General features: G+C 32.8%; 1 protein-coding gene across 1 annotated transcript; it reads left to right on the top strand.

Moving 5' to 3' along the window:
• The first annotated feature begins 15,028 nt into the window (after nucleotides 1-15,028).
• Nucleotides 15,029-17,608, top strand: LOC124355783. The gene is made up of 3 exons (XM_046806937.1): nucleotides 15,029-15,098; nucleotides 15,955-16,178; nucleotides 17,114-17,608. Exons 1-3 carry the CDS (start codon nucleotides 15,029-15,031, stop codon nucleotides 17,354-17,356), a joined length of 537 nt encoding a protein of 178 aa, XP_046662893.1. The 3' UTR covers nucleotides 17,357-17,608.
• The last annotated feature ends 4,329 nt before the right edge of the window (nucleotides 17,609-21,937 follow it).

Below are 21,937 nucleotides of genomic sequence, written 5' to 3'. Positions count from 1 at the left end.
TAATAAACACGAACTTGTAGTTATTTTGGCCAAACCACAATGTTGAGAAAGTGGCAAAATTTGCCACATACGAGACTAAAAATAGATGATTAATACTATAATGCCAAAAATTACTGGTAGAGTTATTAAAATCTTGCTTTTACTGCCACTGCGAAGCAAGCAACTATAACTCTACGAAGTGTTTCATCCTGAATTTCTGTTCCCAGAACGTATAACACAAATCCACTAAGTATTTGGTCTTGAATGGTCATAAATAGCAACTAAGGTGTAGATTGAATTGATTCTTGCAATTTATACGAATTTTTTTATATGACTGGGAAACCTAACCAACCACAAACCCAAGATTACGAGAGTAAAAGTACTGTTCCCGCATCACGTGACGATATCTATGCCTGAGCGTAGTATACGGCCGTGTATCGTACCGGCATGTTTTATTTTGAAGGCGTTTAAATCGCGCTATTGATATATACTATTATTTAAGTTTTTTTGTTATCAATAAATTTATATATACCACACATTTGCATAAATTTAAAATTCTTTAAATACGGGTTATTGCTAATTGTAAACATTTAAAATATAATATCGAAACTAACTACATATTTTTATTATTAATTCGAGTTTTAGATTATATTTTAACTTATCTAGGCTAGTAATTACTGTTTATTTGTATAATTTAGAACAGTCATTTTATAACATTTTGTACAACAATTTGTTATTAGACGTTTAAGAATTTCCTAAATTTAATGAGTTATTTTCATTAAACACATGAACTAAATTATTGAAAACTGATATAAATAGTTAATAGGCCCACCCGATGGTCTGACTTCTGGGGAATGTAGAAGAGCACGTAGTGTACCTATCTACCATACACGCATAACGCTTAGCCGCAACACGCAGTGTCTACTCTTGAAGTAGCGCCTGCAACTCCTAAATAGGCATGACCCAGGGTCGTGTCATCGGGACGGACAGAAGATAGTATTTGTAGTTTTTGTTGTGTTGTGACTTACATATAGTTTTTAATTTATCCATTACACCAAGTAAACAAACTCTATACTGCCGTATATCATCATAAAAGCGGTAATGCTTAACTGAATCTGAATCTTACAAACGTCAACCCATACAGTACCTCTCGTTCTCTGGACAATTTCCCCCCCTTAAGAAGGTATCGACATCTAATAGAATGTTCTTATCCAGCTTATATAAGGTTCCGATTCCCATAAGGTACAGAAACATAGCTCCCGACCTCTGGAAGCTTCTTTATTTGGAAGCTTCGGCCCATAGATTTGCCTTTAAAATATTTCAGCATATAGAAAAAACTTAATTCGTAATGGCTCATACCTTCATACTGAGCTAAGTGTATAAATACTTTAACTCACGATCATTGTTTTTAAATGCTGTCAGTGCATCCTATCAATGTAGGTCCAAGACACTCTATATGGATTTGTATGACAAATTATAAAACTAATGTTAACATTGAGATCTTGTTTGGCATACATATATAAAACACAAATTGAAATTACATTTCAAAAATATATACATATATATATATATAATATATTAATTTTTATATTGAAGTTACGTTCCTTAGAACAAAACTTATTCAAGGATAGTTTATGTATACCTTAGGAGGAAGATAAACACTTCTAGTAGGAAGAAAATTTTATTGAAATGTATGATGCGTTTTGATATTTTACCAATTCATAGCTTTAAGTGGGCATTTAATCAATAAGGCCAATCAATGGTTTGAAGCTCCCAAACGCTGGAGGCTTTTCCACATGCCAAAAGGGTCTAGAACTCGAGATCTTCCAGAGGTCAGAATCGTCTGGAGACTAAGACCTCTCACGGACTGACAGCTTCTAGAGAGTGAAAGGTTCCAAATGCTAGGAGCGCCTAGATGCGAGGATTCCATAGTGGCCGAAATTTGATACAGATGGAACGTCTAGACTTGGAAACTTTTAGAGGCTTCGAAAAGCTGAAAACTGCTTAATACTGTAAGATTCTGAAAGTCAAAACGTATGGAGTGATGTTTCCAGAGTGGGAATCTATAGGTTATAGCTTCCAGAGATTGGAATCTTATATAAGATGGATAATAACGTTCTAGACGGAGTAAGCTTCCATAGAAGTCTGTGAGCTAATAGAAGATGACATCTTCTACAGGTGGGGAAATTTTGCAAATAACAAAAGTATTTAAAGGCTGAGAGGCCCCATAGGTCAGGGGCTGTAATATCATAGATGCAATGGTTCCAGAAGTCAGGAACTTTAGGGACTGGAAGAATTAAGATATCCGGAATTAATCGTTCTATGGCCGGGAGCTCTAAGCGAAGCCCACACAATCCGAGATCCGTTAAAAGTTGAGGACCTGAAAAAACTAGTACGAGAAAGCTGAGAGTAACTTTTAGAGATGTTATGAAATATTCCTGTTTTTAAGACTTCTAAGCCTTCGTGGAACAGGAGCTGGATTATCCTAGTAATTATTAGCTATAGTAATCCGTATACTTAGTTACCTCAGAGATTATGTAATGTGTAATAATCAGAGGCTCAAGGCTTTCAAGTTCCAGGTGATGTGTATCAGGAAATTCCAATACACCGTGTCTCTTATACAGTAGCCTACATCGTAGAGCTACCTTAGTGTTTTGAGCGATGAGCCAGAAGATCTGTTTAATGCATGAAGATAATATCATATGGTAACACGTCTAACTCGTGGTGTTGTGTTCAAAATATATCTTACAGTATACTAAAGTTTTTAAACACCTTACTTTCCTGATTTCCACACTCAAACCCCACTCTTATTTTACAAGGAAATAACAAATTTAAACTAGGAAATCTAGTGTGAAATTTAACGAATATACCACACCTGCGATACTGGAAACGGCTGGTGGAGCCGCCATCTTGGCATTTTCCCAACAACAATCATGTTAAAAAGTATAGCATTACGTTTTTTTCCAAAAAACTAGAACATGTTCCATTTAAAACGTAGGGTTTATAGGTATTTTTGTTTTCTTGAAGTACATTGCTAGTTGTACATCAACACAAGTTGAACGTTTTCAAAGAACAACGATTGATTACGATATTATATATATATATATATATATATATATATATATATATATATATATATATATATATATATATAATTTCAATAAACATTGAATCGCAAAAAGTACTTGCTCCGCCGGGAGCCGAACCCGGATTTCTCACTTGCCGGGTGAATGTGCTACCATTACACCACAGAGCGCTTACTTTTTCCGATTCAATTATTTTGTATTTGGCCGTATCTGTCACATATGCGTTTAAATAAGCAAACTAACATATGATCGGAAGACCAAATACCTGTCAAACGACTTTTATTTACATTAAATTGTATAAATGGCTATTGCCTTATTTAATTTCAATAAACATTGAATCGCAAAAAGTACTTGCTCCGCCGGGAGTCGAACCCGGATCTCTCACTTGCCGGGTGAATGTGCTACCATTACACCACAGAGCGCTTACTTTTTCCGATTCAATTATATATATATGATATCGTAATCATTCGTTGTATATATATTATGTGAAATTCAGGTACGGTATATTCTAGTACAAGCCGTTTATTTTTATGATTTATTTACCCCTACCCATACAGAGGTGAAGTACTATAAATTGTAATTTACAATAAGTTATAACGTTGTGAATGTAAATTTTTAATATCTGTAGTAATTTTTATATTCGTGATCTTTTGTGCTTAAGTTGATGGATTATATTGAAATAATACTAAAACAATTGCATTTGTAATTTAAGACATCTGACCAGTTGGGTATAAGCGTAGCTACTAACTTTGATAGGAGAATATGTTCAATTTTTCAACCATTCTCTCTGGCTACGAGTATTTTTATCAAGATTATTTAAATGTATTATGCATGTCCACAGTGGTGCATTCATGAGCAGGATCCAGGGGTCGGGCCCCCCAAACCTTCGCGTAGGGGAAAACAATAAAATCATCTGACAAGGGTATAGGCCTACTTTTACTAACATTGCCACTCATACATTACAAATGTTCTGTTTTTAAAACTAAAATAAAAAAAAACTGATAAAGGATAGATTTGCATTTCTTTTGGCGTGCAACTCTAGGATCGGGGCGACAACCCCTGAGATTTGTAATCGGATCAGCACATGACACAGCTTGCTGAATTGCCACAATATACACTTTATAATGTAATTTTCAGACACATTTTTTGGTAATACAACGAATTAATTAGCGTTATTACATATAATCGTAAATAAATAGATAAAATATTGCAATCCTACTTTATGTACATACTTTTCATACTGTAGGTTTATAAACTTACTAGCCGTTAAGGATACCAGACTTGCTCTCGGATCAAAAGGTATAACTGCCCAGGCCGTTGTTGTCCCGCAGCCATGCAGTTTGCGCGTTCAAGCTATATAATATAATACCCGGGTCTCTCACTTGGGGGCTATCTATCATGAAGGCATTTGCAATAGTCTGATTTTGTTATATAATAACAACTTTTTATAGAATTTTAATATTTCATATTCAAAACAGTACGCTTTTACCTATCTAGTATAAGAAATTTGGTCTTAATCGGAACACATGTTTCCCTATTATGAATGTTCGAACCTGTAGTTTGGTCGAAGAATGCCAAACCAGTGTTTTATATGTGTAAACGCAGAAATAAACAAGCCAAATCATCATTTAACTCGCTTATCATTCAAATTAGGGTATATAAACCTACCCTGCTCATAGTTTAATTTGTAAGGGTGTGGTTCTAATTCTAGTTTCCTTCTGTATCCAAGCCAAGGTGGAACAGCATATGCCGAGGGCTGCGTGATCAAGGGAGAGCTTGGTATTAAATATGCGAACTCTGGATACCTGGCGACCTCCAGTTTAAACCTAGCCTTTATGGCTAATAAAGGGGGATAGGATATATTATTATCAAGTTGAAGATACTTTTATTTCTAACGTTTTGAGCCTTTCAAAGTCTTATAAAAGAGATAAGTTTAAATTACTCCTTTGTCACTTCCACCCCAAATACCAGATGATGAGTTCTTCGCCCACCTTCCTCAAAGCCAAACAGAACATTCGCCATTGTTTGTATGTCTTTTTACCATTACAAGAACATTTCTAGCGTTTTCGTTTACAAGAAACCGATCTATCAAGGGTCTACAAGATCATGTATATTATACAATGGTTTAATTCAGGCACTATGTTTCTGCTATTACTTTATCCGTAGTCTGGTTGTGCATTCCATTGGTAATGGCTGAAAGCACCGACGCCAAAAGCGCGCTTTAACGTTTTTCTTTTTGTTATTAGAACACATTTATATTAGGATGTTGTGTATAGTAAAGATGGGAACCCAACGATAAATTATCTGTAATTTGTTGGGACCCAAGATTGTAAATATTTATTGCAAATAAATTTCTTTATTCTTCTTGATTTCTTGATTCTTGATGTAGATATACAGGTTTGAAAAGTTTACTTCAGTCAAAAAGCGTCTTTATCCACCCATTGTAATTTACTACTGGTCTAAGGTATTTACGGCTTCTTAGAAGGATTTGTATTATTGGGTCAATCGAGAAAATGTAGACATAATTTGGTCTACAAAGTCTACTTCGGTAAAAGGCTACTTTTGGCTATTGTAATCTACTTCCATTTTAAGCTATTTTTGGTGCCGAAGAAGCCTCTGCATTAATTACCTGTTCAAGAAAATATATCCACATGTACATACATCTCTTCGATCAAAAAGCGTCTCTTTACTGCCAGTCTAATATACTTCTGGACTAAGGTATTCCGGTGCCGATAGTCTGTTGAGAGGTACACATGAATGTCTTCATCTTAATGTGAATCTTCAAGGACAGTACTAAGCTACAAAACTAAATATAGTATTTCAACTCTTATTAGTGCTTGATGTTTTTAAAAATCTCCCATAATCTTACAATGGTAAGGTTGTAAAAGTGCACGAGGTTAAACATCGTTCTTATGGCGCTGCAATCAAGGTGGCCGCGAGTGCATCCAGCTGTTAAATTCAAATCTATCTGATAGGTTTGTAGCGACGAATCCATTCGGATCTACGAGTTAAAATTACCACACCTAATCTACGAGTTAAAATTACTACACCAGTAACGCCTTCTTTTCCTGTGTAGGCAATTACTTCATGGACACGTAAGACAAATTGTGTTCTCCTTGCTTGAAGGAGGAGTAAGTGAAGCAGACTTTTGTTCCAAATTCATATAAATTTAAAAGTTAAACTATATAATACAATTATAAATACTGATTTTTAGATTTTAAACAGATTTAAAAGACAATAAAATCGACTTAGCCTATGTGTGATTTGCTTATTAGTTGCAGTCTTTTTCAACGTACATATATAAAAGATGCAGCAAATAACAAATTACTTCAAAAGCAATATATATATATATATATATATATATATATATATATATATATATAGCAGAGCAAACAAATGTAATGAATTGAAAGACTCTGTCATATTTTATTTACTGTCCTGTGTAAACATAGCAGTATGACAACACAATCATGTGTTTTTATTCATTTAACTGCCGTTTTTCGTTTGTTTATATGCTCTTGAAGGCATAGAGTAAGTTTTATAGTAACAACACTTCTTATTTCAACCTTTTCTGCAACCCATATTGAGTATTCAAATAATTAAATTGGGCGTTTTGGGAAAAAATGTACTTTTTATTTTTATTTTTTGCTAAATTAAGTCCAGAGCTTTGTCAGTACTGTAATGCAGATATCAAAGAAAAAGTTACTATCTAACTTTTACTAAAGACATAAAAATCCACCTTAGACACACTATCATCACGGAAAATCCAATTATAGAACACTGCTGCAGTAATTCAACTCAAATCTCCAACTTGTATCAAGGTAAGGAAGATTCACAGAATTTACAAAGGAATCAGACAGTTTAGACTGAATCTGTTTGAAAATTTACTCATCGATTTGAGTTTAAAATTCTCATTTTTTTAATATTACTAAATATAAGTCCAGCATTTGTATTATATGTCTACGGACAAATGTTTTTGTTTGGAAATTACAACTACAAATAAAAATAAATAATATTGCCACTTTTTAAAATTTCAGAAAAAAAACCTCGAACATCAAAGGAAATAGAAACAGCTGATGAAAATATGAGTTGCATTGAATAGTTATACAAAAAGAATACAAATTGGGAGATGAAAGGGGGTGGTTAATGTGAAGAACAATAGGCGCGACTGTGGCGGGTCTAGCGCTAGCATGTAGGCTATAGTTATAACCTGACTGTCTGTTAGTTCAGCAGGCGCTGCATATGCATTTTTTACTAGTGAAATAGCGGACACTAACGCAATTCCGACATTATTCAACAGTTGCCAGGAAATTAAATAAATAAATAGGCAAACACACGGAACAGAGCATATTTGTCTGCTTTTAAAATGTGCCTTTTATTCCCCTACGTTTAAGAATTAATTAATATGTTGATTAAAAATTCACTGACAGTAGCATTTTTTCGTAAATTAAAAAACAAAAATATAAAGAGAAACTACAAACCAACTAAAGCGCAATGATTGCTTAGATCTGGTTGTATTGGCCGATTTGTGAAGGGTTTTTTTAAATTTTGGAAGTGCTTATGAAATAGTCACTTACCCTGTTTAGAAAAAGCGTTTAATTAAAAAATGCAATAATAAAATGAAGTAGACTGTCGTACAATGGTTAGAGGAGTTCTTCGTACAACTGTTTAATTCAGTAATAAAATAAGTGGAACATATAACCTTAAAAGAGGTGTAACATTTATTATGTGAACAGACTTCAGAATAAATTATTATTTTGTCCAAACCCCTATTCAGAGCAGCAACACACCTGCTGTAGGACGTCAGTACGGTGCAGGCCCACAGCAAGTGTTAAGGGTAGTGTGAGGCCGGGGGCAGCAGCCTGCCCGTCCCGACATATGCTAATTACCGAGGCAGGCTCCGCGCACTGGTATTGATAACCGAAGAAAGAGTTGGCCAAGAAGGGGTACTTTAATTGGGGAGGGTGCGATGAGGGGGAGGGGGCGAAATGTCATTACCCCCTCCTGCACCCTACCCCCACTCGCTGATCGATACCCGCGCCGCACCGCAACCTTCTACAAATAAGCCCAAATTGCCGGCGATAATTGATTTCTCCTAATCGGTTCGCTCGATGGCCGTTTCCCTCCAAAATTAATGAGTCATCACCTGGCTCGCGTCCGGTGCTTGTCCTAACGGTGGAACACACAGCTTACAGATCTACTTCTGTTAAACTGTTAAACGTTAACGGTTATTTGAGAATTACAGCGCCAGTAAACAAAAAAGTTTTCGTACGTTCTTAGAAACAAAAATGTCATTCTACACTGAGTTCACTTAGAAAAAATCTACAAAAAGCAAATTTTCCTTCAATATTTACAACATTGCATTATTTTATTTAAGCATTAAATAAAATATTGACATGGTTTAAGAAGTGTCAAATTATACTACAAACAGTTATCCGTCAACTTCTCCTCTCTTTCACTTTTCCTAAATAAGTTAATAAGTTCGTGTTTGAATTCCTTCACAATTGAAACCCCCAAAATCACAAGCGGACTGGGGCACCTGCCGCAGTCGGATATGCTGAACTATTGTACAGCAACTCTAGCTATAATACATGTCATAAAAACATTATAGTTTTTTAAATTAATTTTTCTACTATGTTTTTAATAAATAAATAATATTCTAACCTCAAAATAGCATTTAATATTGCAGATGGACATTGAACTAACCGCCTGCTTCGACGCCTTACCCTAAGGTCACTGCGCTCGTTTGTACGTACTATGTTTGGCGTCCTTGATCGTTGACGACTTACTAGACGACTTTTATTTTATGTGTCATAAACGTATGAAACATGAATATCAAAGCTCAAAGTACAAACCACGAGAATGGGTGGGGAGAAAGTGAATGGAGAAATTAAGCATTTTTATATCTTGTGGTTCATTAAGTGAAGAGCACTACACATTTTACACTATGCAGTCTATAATAATGGTTTTATCATACATATAAATTATAAATACCTTCAAAATACACATAAAATTAAGAACTTAACATGATTTTGGTTGGATTAATTTTAAAAATCCCAGCCCTTTACCACACTGTACATAAAAATTTAAACGAAATATGTTTGGTCGCTCTATGAGTAAAGAACTGCAGCATTTAAATTGGTATGTGGGGCAATTTTTTTAACTTAATCCAAGGAAAAACTGCAAACGAAAAGAATATTAATTACTTATTTTATGTTTATGAATTACCTACATATTGATTGGCATGAAACGTCTTTTAATGAATTATTATTTAAGGGAATTCTATTTTTAGAATTAAAAATAATTTAAGAAACTAACATGATTTTAACAAAACATTTCAGAAGGAAATTAAATGTTCTAATACAACACAGATTACAGCAATAAAGTGACCATTTTCATAAGAATCAACTAAAGTTTCAACATGAACGGATCTCAATAATGCTGCTTGTTTACCAAAACAAATTATACAATTCTTAAGTTAACGACAATTTCTGTATGAATACGATACTGGTACATTCAATACCACGTTGAATTCCTGTTTTCCAACTACTCCCTAGACCACTCACTATGCTGACGCATTTTAATTTATATACCGTAAGAGCAATCTATGTTAATCCGTAATCAATACTAATTTTCGTTTATAAGATTAAAACTAAGCCGAACCAAGACTACTATATAAAATTATATCTTAGACTTGAAAATCTTGCAAAACTACGTGATCAAAAATAAAATATATATAAACAAAATTAAAGGTCGTTCGCCATTCTCATTGAATTCATTTTCAATTTCTTTTATCTTAATACAATCGAAGTTTTCGTATAAATTATTATTTCCATTTTCAAGATGTTAAGACGAGGGTTTATTTTAATTTTACCTTATAAACTGACTTAAACAAATGAAATTGGTCTGAGGTTCCAAATGCCTAAATAATGTACGTCCAGTTAAAAATATAAATTAATTCCTTCTTCTTGGAGTTCTGCTTATGTTAATAGACATGTGTTATTCTAACATTATGTTTGATGAGCTTTATAACACAGTAGGCCTGTGGTTGTAGACTCATCTGCTAAAGCCCAAGAACCGGGAGGGGATAATCTACCGGATTACCGGATAGGGCTGGTATAATCCGGCCATCGATCCGATCTCATGTATACACCTCATGTAGGAATAGGTCTTCATGTACTTACTTAATTGCATACTCCGTAATCACCTTAAAAACTTACAGGATATTGCTTAATTATTGTTATCTTAAAACAGATGAAGGAGTTTGCTCCTAAGGTAGGTGATGAAATAACTGAATAATAGTTTAAAATGCATTTAACCTTCATAAAATGAAAGTTTACGAACAATTTTTCGTTTTCTACCCTTTTATTTTACACGCTGCATCATTTTGATAGTAATTCATGCTGAGTAATGGATGAATGAATTTCTAAGGGGTCGATGAATATATATTCACATGTATTTTTGATTTGAAAGATTTGGTATAAAAAATGAAATTTTAGCAACACCTAAACTTTACCTAAATAGATAACTTATGTTCCTCGTATACTATACTATGGTAACTATCGCTACAGCTTAACTCTCTGGCGATGTCGATGAGTCAAAGGTCGCTTGACCGAACAGATTCGAACTGCTTAGTAATTAAAACCATTCTACTATCGAGAATCATTGTAAGTAAATATTGCATAAAAAGGACTGCAAGAAATGCTGCAATCGTAATCCAGCCATTCATATTTCCGTTAAAATCACAGAATACTATTAAGCACGTTTCCGAGGAAAGGGTTCTATTACTGGAATAAAGTGTCATGGTTAGTTAGTCAACGCAAATTTCTCAATGCTCCGACCTGACAGTTATAGGACAATTTTCCTTACACCTAATCACTTTATCGCTTGCCTCTATGGCACCTCCATTTCTTTTCTGTAACCTTTGAACTCGTGAGTGTTTCCATCGCCTCGACGTCTTATGTGAGTGATTAGCAAGAGAGTAACATAATTATCTTAACCAACAGACGCAATACTATTAGCAAGAGAATAACATAACTTAGCCTACAGATGCAACAGTCTGGACTGGTAGGAAAGTGACTCAAATTCAATCTTCTACACACCCATGGCCTCAAAATCTTCCAAACATTAGCAAGAGAATAACACAACTTAGCCTACAGATGCAAGAGTCTGGACTGGTGGGGGAGTGCCTCAAATTCAATCTTCTACACACCCATGGCCTCAAAATCTTCCAAACATTAGCAAGAAAATAACACAACTTAGTCTACAGATGCAACAGTCTGGACTGGTAGGAAAGTGACTCAAATCAATCTTCTACACACCCATGGCCTCAAAATCTTCCAAACATTAGCAAGAAAATAATACAACTTAGTCTACAGATGCAACAGTCTAGGTAGGAAAGTGACTCAAATTCACACACCCATGGCCTCAAAATCTTCCAAACATTAGCAAGAAAATAACACAACTTAGTCTACAGATGCAACAGTCTGGACTGGTAGGAAAGTGACTCAAATTCAATCTTCTACACACCCATGGCCTCAAAATCTTCCAAACATTAGCAAGAGAATAACACAACTTAGCCTACAGATGCAACAGTCTGGACTGGTAGGGGAAAGTGCCTCAAATTCAATCTTCTACACACCCATGGCCTCAAAATCTTCCAAACTATTAGCAAGAGAATAACATAACTTAGCCTACAGATGCAACAGTCTGGACTGGTGGGGGAAAGTGACTCAAATTCAATCTTCTACACGCCCATGGCCTCAAAATCTTCTAACTATCAACAAGAGAATAACATAACCTTACAACTTTCGAATGAAGTTCTGAAATTCTAACTTTATAGTAACTACAGGACCATGACAAAAATCATTTGAGGGCCAAGTTTGAAGAGAATCATTAAATGAAAGGAAACCTCCTGAAAGAACCCTCTATATTTTTATTACTCCCATCCTTAACAAATCCGACTATAACAAGAGGGTGTTGGGAAGACGTGGGAGGCCACTGGTGCCGTGCCGGTAAAGCCAAATTAAGCTTCTAATGTAGATTAAGCAAAAACACTGTATGGTCAGGCTTATTACCAAGGAAGTTTTGATGACTTCATCTCCTTAATTCACTAATATGGATTAGTGTCTAAATAAATATATTCGCTAATTACAATAATGAGTTAATGATTTGCTGTTGTAAATAACAATCTTCATAAGCATTTATAATGTGGTACGTATCCAGTAATATTTGTCTACGACTCGTTTAAGTTGAAACGAGGAAAATTACTAACATTCAACTGTGGTTGTTGTTGAATACTTTAGCCTAACATTTCTTTTCGTTGTCAAGCATTTACCGCACTAGTATTTTCAAAACAGTTTAATGTTACAGGAGAGATAAAACATTCCTCAAATTTTAAGGTTTATTCCAGTTTTAGTTTAGAAATATCAAGAGAGATTTTAGTACTTGGCATTCTTTGCTTGGCATAGCACAGGACATACAGCCAAAGATATCAGCGTTTTTCTGTCTGTAAACACTCGTCTGAAAAATCGTATAATATAATTGAATAATTTAGTACAGCTTTTTCTCTTATACATCTGAAACTTAAATTCGTATTCAATCCAATCAGACTCATGGAGTATTCCTGATATAAAGCCAAACCGATGTGTTGTAATGACAGATGTGGCACTTCACAACGAGGCCGAAACATTTCAATAGTTTAATTTTATGTTAGCAATACGTGAACTGGAAAACTTAGATTGTGATACCAAATGCGTTACAACTAAGAGGAGGATTTTGTTACAAACATTTTTTTCAGTCTAGAACATGATTCAAAGAGCAGGGAGTTTTACAATATATTTTTCAACTAATAAATACGTACACATTTTTCAACGTTTTATAAATTTTCTGGTAATGTTAAATCTAAGACGTCACTATTGATATTTCAAGAACCAAATTTAAGTGAAAAATTGACTACGGAAAACGGTAGCTTACTTTTAACGTCATCAAAATAGACGCTCTCTGAGTTTAAAAATATTTAATTATTTTCCAATATTGTTATATCTTGAAAGACTTAAGTTTAAACATGGGATTTTTGCGTTGAAGTTATATTTAACATATAACCTAAAATACTATAGGCCTACTATTTAAATTTAAGAGTTTATATTTTATTTAATATAATATATTAATATTTTTGTAATTACAATATTTTGTTAATATTTTTATGTTTTAGTTCATAATAAATAAGATACAAACGTGATGTAACAAATTTATGGAAAAGAAGTAAGAACATAGATGAACATATATAGAAACAATATATTCGTATTTACCGTATAACTTGTTTTGCAGTTCAAAATTAAAATTGCTCACATGTGTTTCGGTATAAAACTACCATCATCAGAGGTTAAACAGAGTACAAACACCGGAATTTACTTCGTCAAAATTTTTATTAAGTTACATTATGACATTTATTTTAAAAATCTAAACATCACAAAAAAAAAAAAAAAACAAATCATAAAATTTCTACTTACCGTAAGGAATAGAAAGTAAGGTAACGCAATGATTAAAAAAACCATATGAAACTATTTATCTATTACCTAATAAAGCTCGAGTAAAAAAAATCATACTAAAATACAGCAAATTAGTATAAACATTTAATATACTAAATTGTAAAAGTAATGAATTTTTACCTTATATGAAATGTTCTTTTGTTACTACACTCATGTTATATTGTTAATCACAGCAACTAATTATTTATAGCTACCAAACAACTATTTTGGAATTTTAATTAACATGTGTATACCTTGTGAAACGTACTTAAAAAAGTACAATAATTAAAGAAATTATGTTCGTAAAAAAAATTTATATTAAATAAAACTTTTCATTGATTGCATCATGAAGGGGATATTGAAAGTATCTTTTAAATTGTGCTTTAAAAAATAAACATTCATATTGACCCGAGTCAATTACTATAGAATGTTCTATTCATATCCCGCATCTCTGAACCATGACGTTTGTGAAATTTTCAATTACAGTAATACGAGCACATAGTAGGTATTATAAAAAAAATTTTTGAATGAACGATAAATTCTTGAATATTTTGTACTCAGACGATTTCAGTTTATGCCGGTAAATCATTACGACCAATTTAAATTATACAAGAACACTCATTAGTATAGACTTAACACAATATTAGAGTTAGCTATAATTACCTTATTAATAAAAACAATAAGTCAATTTTATATCAGTCATTTTGAAATGAGAAACCTGTGTTTTATATAAATTGAAATTTAACTTCAGATATGTATTCGTTACAATTACACATAAAATCGTTGTATATTCAATTAAATCCGTCATAATTGTAATTGAAGAGTTGATTGTTAATAAAGAAGGGAGAATAATATTAGAGTAAGCTAATTTTCAGCATGAAATAAAACACAAGATTTGAAATACGTGTTTTTAAACTATGAAAAATACCAAATTCACGAATTACAAAGGGAGTCGGCAGTATTTCATTGTCGTACAGTACTAATAATATTTTGTTATATTACTTGCAAAACCTTAAATGACAAGAAGATCGAAAAACGAATAGATAAACACTGCAATGTCATTATTAATTGTTAATAGGAAAGTAATGATCAAATAAAATAATTACTACGAATGTTTACAGTAATGCTTAGTCAATGGCATTAAAAAATATAAATGAGAAAAACATGTTACTGACTAAAAACAATAGGAACATTGTTATTAATTATAAACAGACCAAAATAAAATTGTCTCATACTGCAGTATGATATGAACACTTATACACAATCATAACAATTTATGCGTGTGAGCATAAGGTGATCAGACAGTAAATGAGAGATGGAATCACCTCCTGGTGTTTACAGCGTACAATATCGCCGGAATCTTCCAAATGCGATAACAAACACATTAGAGACTGATATATACGAGGTGAGGACGTCGAGTCTGCAGTCTCCGAGATGTTGGCAATCCTGATCCTTGCAGCTGTCGCTTCCGCGGCCTCCGCCATCAACATCCTCCCTGTTTACGGTGAGTCAGGGGACATCTAATTTGTCCTTCATTTGGGGAGCTTGAAGTCTGGGAAGTATAGTTATTTTGATGTCCGCGTGCAGTTTTTTGTAAACATGAGAGTGACATCGAGGCATCATAAGTGTGGAAATGCAGAGTAGTTGCTTTGGATTGGTTCGGGGTTCCACTTTACGTCCTTATTCACTGGGCTATTAATTTATCTTCTTCTGTAGTGAACAAGACTTCTAAGGACATGTACGGACGTGTCAAGCGTTCATGCCTTATACATCTCTTATTTTATATAATATTATAACAGATATAAAAATACAAAATGAAAGAAAATTCGCAAATGATAAAGGTTTAAATTTTTTTTTTAATTTAAAACTTCTTTTATATTGAAGAAACTTTTTTTGTAAAAAACTTATAAACAAGAATATATGTTATGCCTTTTAATCATTGCCGCTGTTTGCATATATACAATTTTTCGAAAGTAAAATATCTAATACTCCAGAATTACTTAATTTTAGACGTTTATTTTTTTAAGAAGGTATTTTCTCTTATCCTGTCCATTAATAAAATTGGGTGAAACATCAAATTCCACAATAACTATTGATAGAATATGTATTTTCTACGGACCATGTTTACATTTTATTGAAAATATGTTTAATTCAAATTAAACTGAATACAATAACATTTGGAACGTTATAAAGTATTGTCCTTACCATCGTGTTGCGCAAGTATATCAGTCAGACACAGTGTTGAGTTTAGTCAAAATTAATGTACGAGTATGTCACTAAAATTCTTTAATCATAAGACATATCCCATTTAAATATTTCAAAGTTATAATCACTTATCTATAATCTATGTTGAATTCCAGAGGATCCGGCACAGCTAAGGCTCAAGACCCAACTGTCTCCATTGGAGCTCCAGAGATCCTGGTGTGCCGGGGAGTGTTCCCGTCATGTCGCCAACAGTCCAGTGTTCGTTGTGTCCCAATCCGAGAAAGGCTATGACATCCAATTCTCTGCTACTGGCCTCAACGGATTTGCCAAGAACCCCCTGAACGCCGGCTTCATGAAGAGCTTGATTGATGAGCCAAAGGTGAGTTAAAACAACTCTTATTATTTTTCCCTTTATTTAAACTTGCAACTTTTATTTAAATATTTTCTCAGTCTCTTCTCTTCCAACATGTCCCTTATTGCCATTGCTCCCTTTCTGACGTATAGTATTCGATTATACTTTCTTTTTCATATTCCGTCTCGAATTCTTTATGCATTGTAAATTGTTTTCAACCTTTTCCCTCTCCTCTTTTTATGGGTTCCTCTTTTTTATTATATTTTTTATTTTGAAATATTACTATGCTTAACTGTTGTACCATACTCATTTTTTTCCAAGAGTTCAAAGTTTATAGCTGATTTACACGTTTTATTAGCTGGGCTACAATGCCTTATTTACTTATCTTATATTTTTACTTTCTACATCCAGATCTGTTAGTGTGATTGAGCCGAATGTATTGTTTTGAAAACCTAGTAATACCGGACATGTTTTAAATTTGAGATGTTACGTTCTCATTCTTACTAGAATATTGTCCCAACCTTTTAAATCTGTCTCCTAACTCCTTGCTTTCTTCATAAAACAAATCATCTGGGAATTTTTTTCTATTTATATAAACTTTAAATCTATATTTCCATTTTGAATTTTTTCTTTATCCTGTTGTTTATAGTATATTTACAATCAATTGTATTCCGAACCACTTTTTTTCTTCTTGGCATTAATGTAAAACAATTATAACTTCTATTTTGTGGGTGTAAATTTACAGTTCGTTTGATTGAGTTTGATTTCATTGGAATCATTCTGTGCAATTCCCTAACTTCTTTTTGTGTGTGTACGAATGCTTTTGGTTTGCTGAGCTCTATTTTCTTTACTTTGGATTACAAACAAGTGTGTTTTTATTGCGTTGAATTGTCAATTTTTCTCTTATATTTTAGAAATATCTATTAATTATATGTGAAACTTGTATGTATGGATTATTGTAGGTGGCTATCGTCACACCCGTCACCAGTTTCCCCATCGACTTCTTCCCCGGTCTGCTGGATGCTGAGTTCAAAATCGATGCCTACCAAGGGAAATTACGTGACTTAAAGGTTCCTTCCATGATGTTCATCTTCAATGAAGCTCAATTTAAGAAGTTCAACGAGAAGAAGGGCTACTCTCAGGTCGCCGACTTCAGCATCAACCAGGATAACTTCTCTCTGATCAAGGAATATCCCAGTGTTTAACTTGAGTTTACCTCTTCCTGTTCACTTCCTAAGTAAGTTCATTGCCAAAACCTTAGTTGACTTCCTCCACTAAATTCCCACATTCCTCTGAGATTTTTATCCTTAACATTTGCTTCCCGGACTCCTACCTTGTCACTGATGGTTACTCCATCATTGTAACCTCAAATATTCAAATGATTGTATCTTATCATGCTCTGATAAGAATAGACCTATTACCACACAGTTTGTACACTATTTGAAATAAAATTGAAGTCTTTGGAGATACTTGTATGTTGAATCTATTAATTACGACCTATTGGATTGTCTACCATCTAGAAATACATAAAAGTGAGTACATGGTATATGGTATTTCTAATATTTCAGTTTCAACTGTATATAATCATACACTCTTTTACTCGATTTGTTGGTCTGTTTAAATTCAACTAAAATACTATAGTAAGCAATAATTCTATTGAAAAACCTAATCCTATGGAAAGCAAAAAAGCAAAGAATTAATTGGTAGATTATATCTTGATAAAATGCTTGTACTGCTGAACACAATACTTCATTATTATCTTAGATTATTTGATAAATAATATGTTATCAAAGTTTTATACAGTACAGCAATGAAAGAAAGTGGCAGGAGTTTGTGCTAAAATTCGCAACAAATTCCGGTTTTTGTTAAAACGAGCCACTTTGACAAAAAACCGATGTTAGTGGTTCGGATAGTAGGTGGCCCCAAACACTTTGCCTCACATTTTTTCAAATTCGACATGGTCCAGTTATTCTCTCTCAAGTACGAAAAACTGAATGTAATTTCCAAAAAATGTATGACCCCTGAGTGTATTCCTGGTCGCACGGTACATTTTTGTTGCTTGTGCCGAGTATGTGGACAACATTTAATCACATAATAACTTGCTAAGTTTTACATTTTTAAGTCATCAATTATTGTAAGATAAGATATTAAGCTTAACCTATTGTTAAAACAGATTCCCCTGTATTGTTACATAACAGTCAAATAGAATGCATGATATTATGGTAGTTTTTCGAAATATGAAATATTGGGGCATGCTTTAAGCTAGCAATACAATGTAAAGAAGTGGAATACTTCAGAAATAGGATCTTGATTCGATATTTTTGTTTTGTTTACACATTACTTGCCTTTATATTCTTGATATGTGCAGTTACAGTGTAATATGTGCAAGTTATACTGAGTTCGTAACATTTCCCGTAAATGATTTACACTTTGTGCTCAAGATCTCAATATTTTATTATAGGATATCCATTATCAGTGTTTCAAAACTAGTTGATAAAGTAAATCTTTATCAACTTTGATAACAGAGCATATTTAGTTGAAATGATTAAAAGCATTTTTAAACTTCTTCGCGTCTAATGAACACTTACCTTAAAATGATATGTACATTATTTCCTAATATTTAGTTAAGTTTATTTTCTTGTGAAGTAAGCACTTTTTGTCTGTCCTATAAACGAACGCTATGTAAATTTATTGCAAAAAATCAGTTTAATATTTAGTTTTTGTTGTTTCACCATTACAATCGTAGAGGGTGTGGAGGGACTTAAGAGTTTTAGAATGATTGTTGTTTAATTATTGTTATAATCAGCTATTAGTAAAAAGTTCATATATTCATGAGACTGTGGTCGTCGCAGCTAACTACATTTTTTCACTAATGTTAAGCTCCTCTACTGACAAAGTGGAAAGTTATGTTCACTGGGCCAATACGCTGAGAATCTCTACTACAACTCAGCGTATTGCATCTTCTGCGCGGCTTCTACAGTGACATGATAGGCCTATCTATGGTGGACAAATGTAGGGATTGGAGCTGCCTCTTGCCGAGATCCTTTGCTCTTGTGCAGCTTCCTTGCATGCAGAGAAGGTTCTGTTACAACTTCTAGCATTCAAAGTTGAGGGTTTTTCAAGTCTAAGTTTGCTAAAAAGTATATTTGTGTGAGAGTTCCATACGTTCCACCTAGTTCACCAGCCATCTTATAAACATTTACTAACGATCAATTTGTTTCTTTACGCCATCTTGCGATTACTAATGCTGGAAATCCATTGCATGTCCAAATGCAAATTACAATACTAGGTATAACCAGCTATAATTAAACCTCCCTCGGGAAGATTTATTACTATAGTCAAACACAAAATAAAGTTCTTAATGCATTTTTCTTCTTAAAACTTTTATACAATAATAAAATAGTTCTCAATTGGTTGAATTTAAATTTTGATACTAATAAAATAGGTTTGGATTCTCATATTTTCATAGCTTGAATTAGATCCTTTTTAAAATCATTAGCTAACTTAAATAACTCTGTAGTATAGTTCACTATATTTTTACATTACTTATTTAGTTGTAGTGCGTGTTAAGGTACTTCTATAATATCATGTCACGTTATATTTAAATACGGTAACGTTTGGAGCCTTCTTTAGACTCACAGAAATTCTATTTACCTTTCCAAGAGTTAACTATAAATCTATCTGGAAGTCTATTACATTATGGACATTTGATATATTAGAAACAACCGTAGTCAGTGTGGTTTAAATTAAAACACACTGTCCAACAATTTTTCAAAAATTATTGTGATACATAAGATCCACGATGGTCTTCTATGAGGATATTGTAATATACATTCGCCGAATGTATACGCAACAAATCAGATCCCAAAAATGAAGGTTTACAGATGCTAATTGCATTGTAAAGACAAGTGCACGCATAATTTTGAAGTTATTCAATCTTAAGTTTACAGCTTACAATAAACTTTTAGGAAGTTTAAACACACATACACGTATACGAGTACATGAAACATGATCTGAAATATTTTCATTTTTGATATTTCAATTCAACAAAAATGTAAGTAGTTAAATAAGTAGACAGACTACTTAGTTAGAATTGTCTAGATATTATATTGAAATAATACTAATATTATTAGTTTTGGAGTAAGGGTAAGGTTATATTCATGTAAGTTAAGACATTTTTAGAATTAAGTGGCACTAAAAATTTGTTATAAGTGAGTAATTGAAGCAATCAATTAGATAGATTTTGTATACGGCAACGAGTATACAAATGATCAGAATGAGTTAGATATGTGATCTATTAAATGTAACAATCGGTTGATTAATAATAAGACGTTTTACAATATTATTGACTCGATTACTATATTCGATGTGAAGGATGGCACTCAGTAACACTTTTACTATTCAGCTATTATTTGTCGTAGTGTCATAAATTTGGTATCTAAATGTTTTTTTGAAAGTATTTTACATTTTATTTTTCATATAAAGTCTTAATAAAATATCCCGCACATAAGTTATTACAGATTGAGATTTTAAATTACCACAAATTTTAAACATGAAATGATATTTTCCAATTATTTTTTGGGACAACAGGGCGTAAGGTTTCAACTTTATACCTTTGTGTAATTTAAAGATATAATTTACCCCTAAATCAAACGGACAAAAGAACGATACATTAAGCAAGATATGGCTATGTGACATTTCATATTCATTTTGGCGTGAAAAGTCAAATTGTGAAGTTTCAAAGAGTAATTTATGGACACCCTGTATATTCTACATAACGCGATTTGTGGTAATGATAACTCACTCAAATATACCCCTATCAAATTGAAAGTGATAATAAGTTTAATCTTGTTAATGTCTCGGACAATGTTTTTGAGCAGCTCGTTAAGCTATTTTCGTAATATGGTGGTCATTAAGACTTTTTTTAATTCACAACTTTGTTATTGGTGGACCTAGAGACAAATAAGTGTTTTGTAATGCGTATAACATTTTTAATCTTTTTGTAAGGAACAGTTTTTTATATCTTGAACGGTTTTGAGGCATGCAAGAAATTGCATTATTTATGAATATAAAAAACAAGTCAATGAATTTAATTTTTTGAAGTGAGAACACGTTACATTTTATGTAAGAATCGAGAATCATAAAACTATGAACGTAGAATAAATATTATATACGCAACAACACAAATCTCGCATTGCTCTTGCTTACAGTGATGATTGCAGGGTTGCCTCTAAATGAACGATTACGTTGAAATACTTAATGAAAGCATACTATCGTAAATACTTGTTTGATAAAACCCTTTTTACTATAGTTAGATTTATAAAGTCATAAATACAAAAATAAAATTCTTATCAGAAATTAATTTCTTTCGTCATTGTAATTGAAAATGTTTTATTGACGATAGAAGATTTAATAGAAAAACAGGGTTTTGGAAACTTACCATCGTTATATATTACGAAAATATTAAATACTTTCCAACATATAACACTGGTCTTGCTGTAATTTAATCACACATCAATTTAATCAGTAATACACTAGTATAATTATATATTGTACTAGTTTTACTCACTACTGTTTCAGCAAAAGTTTTAGTTTGCAAAAAAAGTATTCCTTTAGGCTCAGTTGGATGAAAGGTAGATTTCACGGAATGTGTCCGTTATCTGTAAATATGAAACTGAAGATAGATTATTAGATTAAATGTTTAAGATGCATAACATTGAAGGCCATTAACTCTACATTTTGGCATGTTTATAAATCTTAATACTTTCAAACATTATCTTTGAATG

Source organism: Homalodisca vitripennis, chromosome 2, assembly GCF_021130785.1.
Source record: "Homalodisca vitripennis isolate AUS2020 chromosome 2, UT_GWSS_2.1, whole genome shotgun sequence".
Taxonomy (NCBI): domain Eukaryota; kingdom Metazoa; phylum Arthropoda; class Insecta; order Hemiptera; family Cicadellidae; genus Homalodisca; species Homalodisca vitripennis.
Note: the sequence above shows the minus strand (reverse complement) of the source record. Positions and strands in the feature narration are given on the sequence as shown.

Coding starts and splice junctions, on each gene's coding strand:
- LOC124355783 (XM_046806937.1), top strand. CDS start 15,029: ATGTTGGCAATCCTGATCCTTGCAGCTGTCGCTTCCGCGGCCTCCGCC. Junction 15,099..15,954: donor CAACATCCTCCCTGTTTACG/GTGAGTCAGGGG, acceptor GTTGAATTCCAG/AGGATCCGGCACAGCTAAGG. Junction 16,179..17,113: donor GCTTGATTGATGAGCCAAAG/GTGAGTTAAAAC, acceptor GGATTATTGTAG/GTGGCTATCGTCACACCCGT.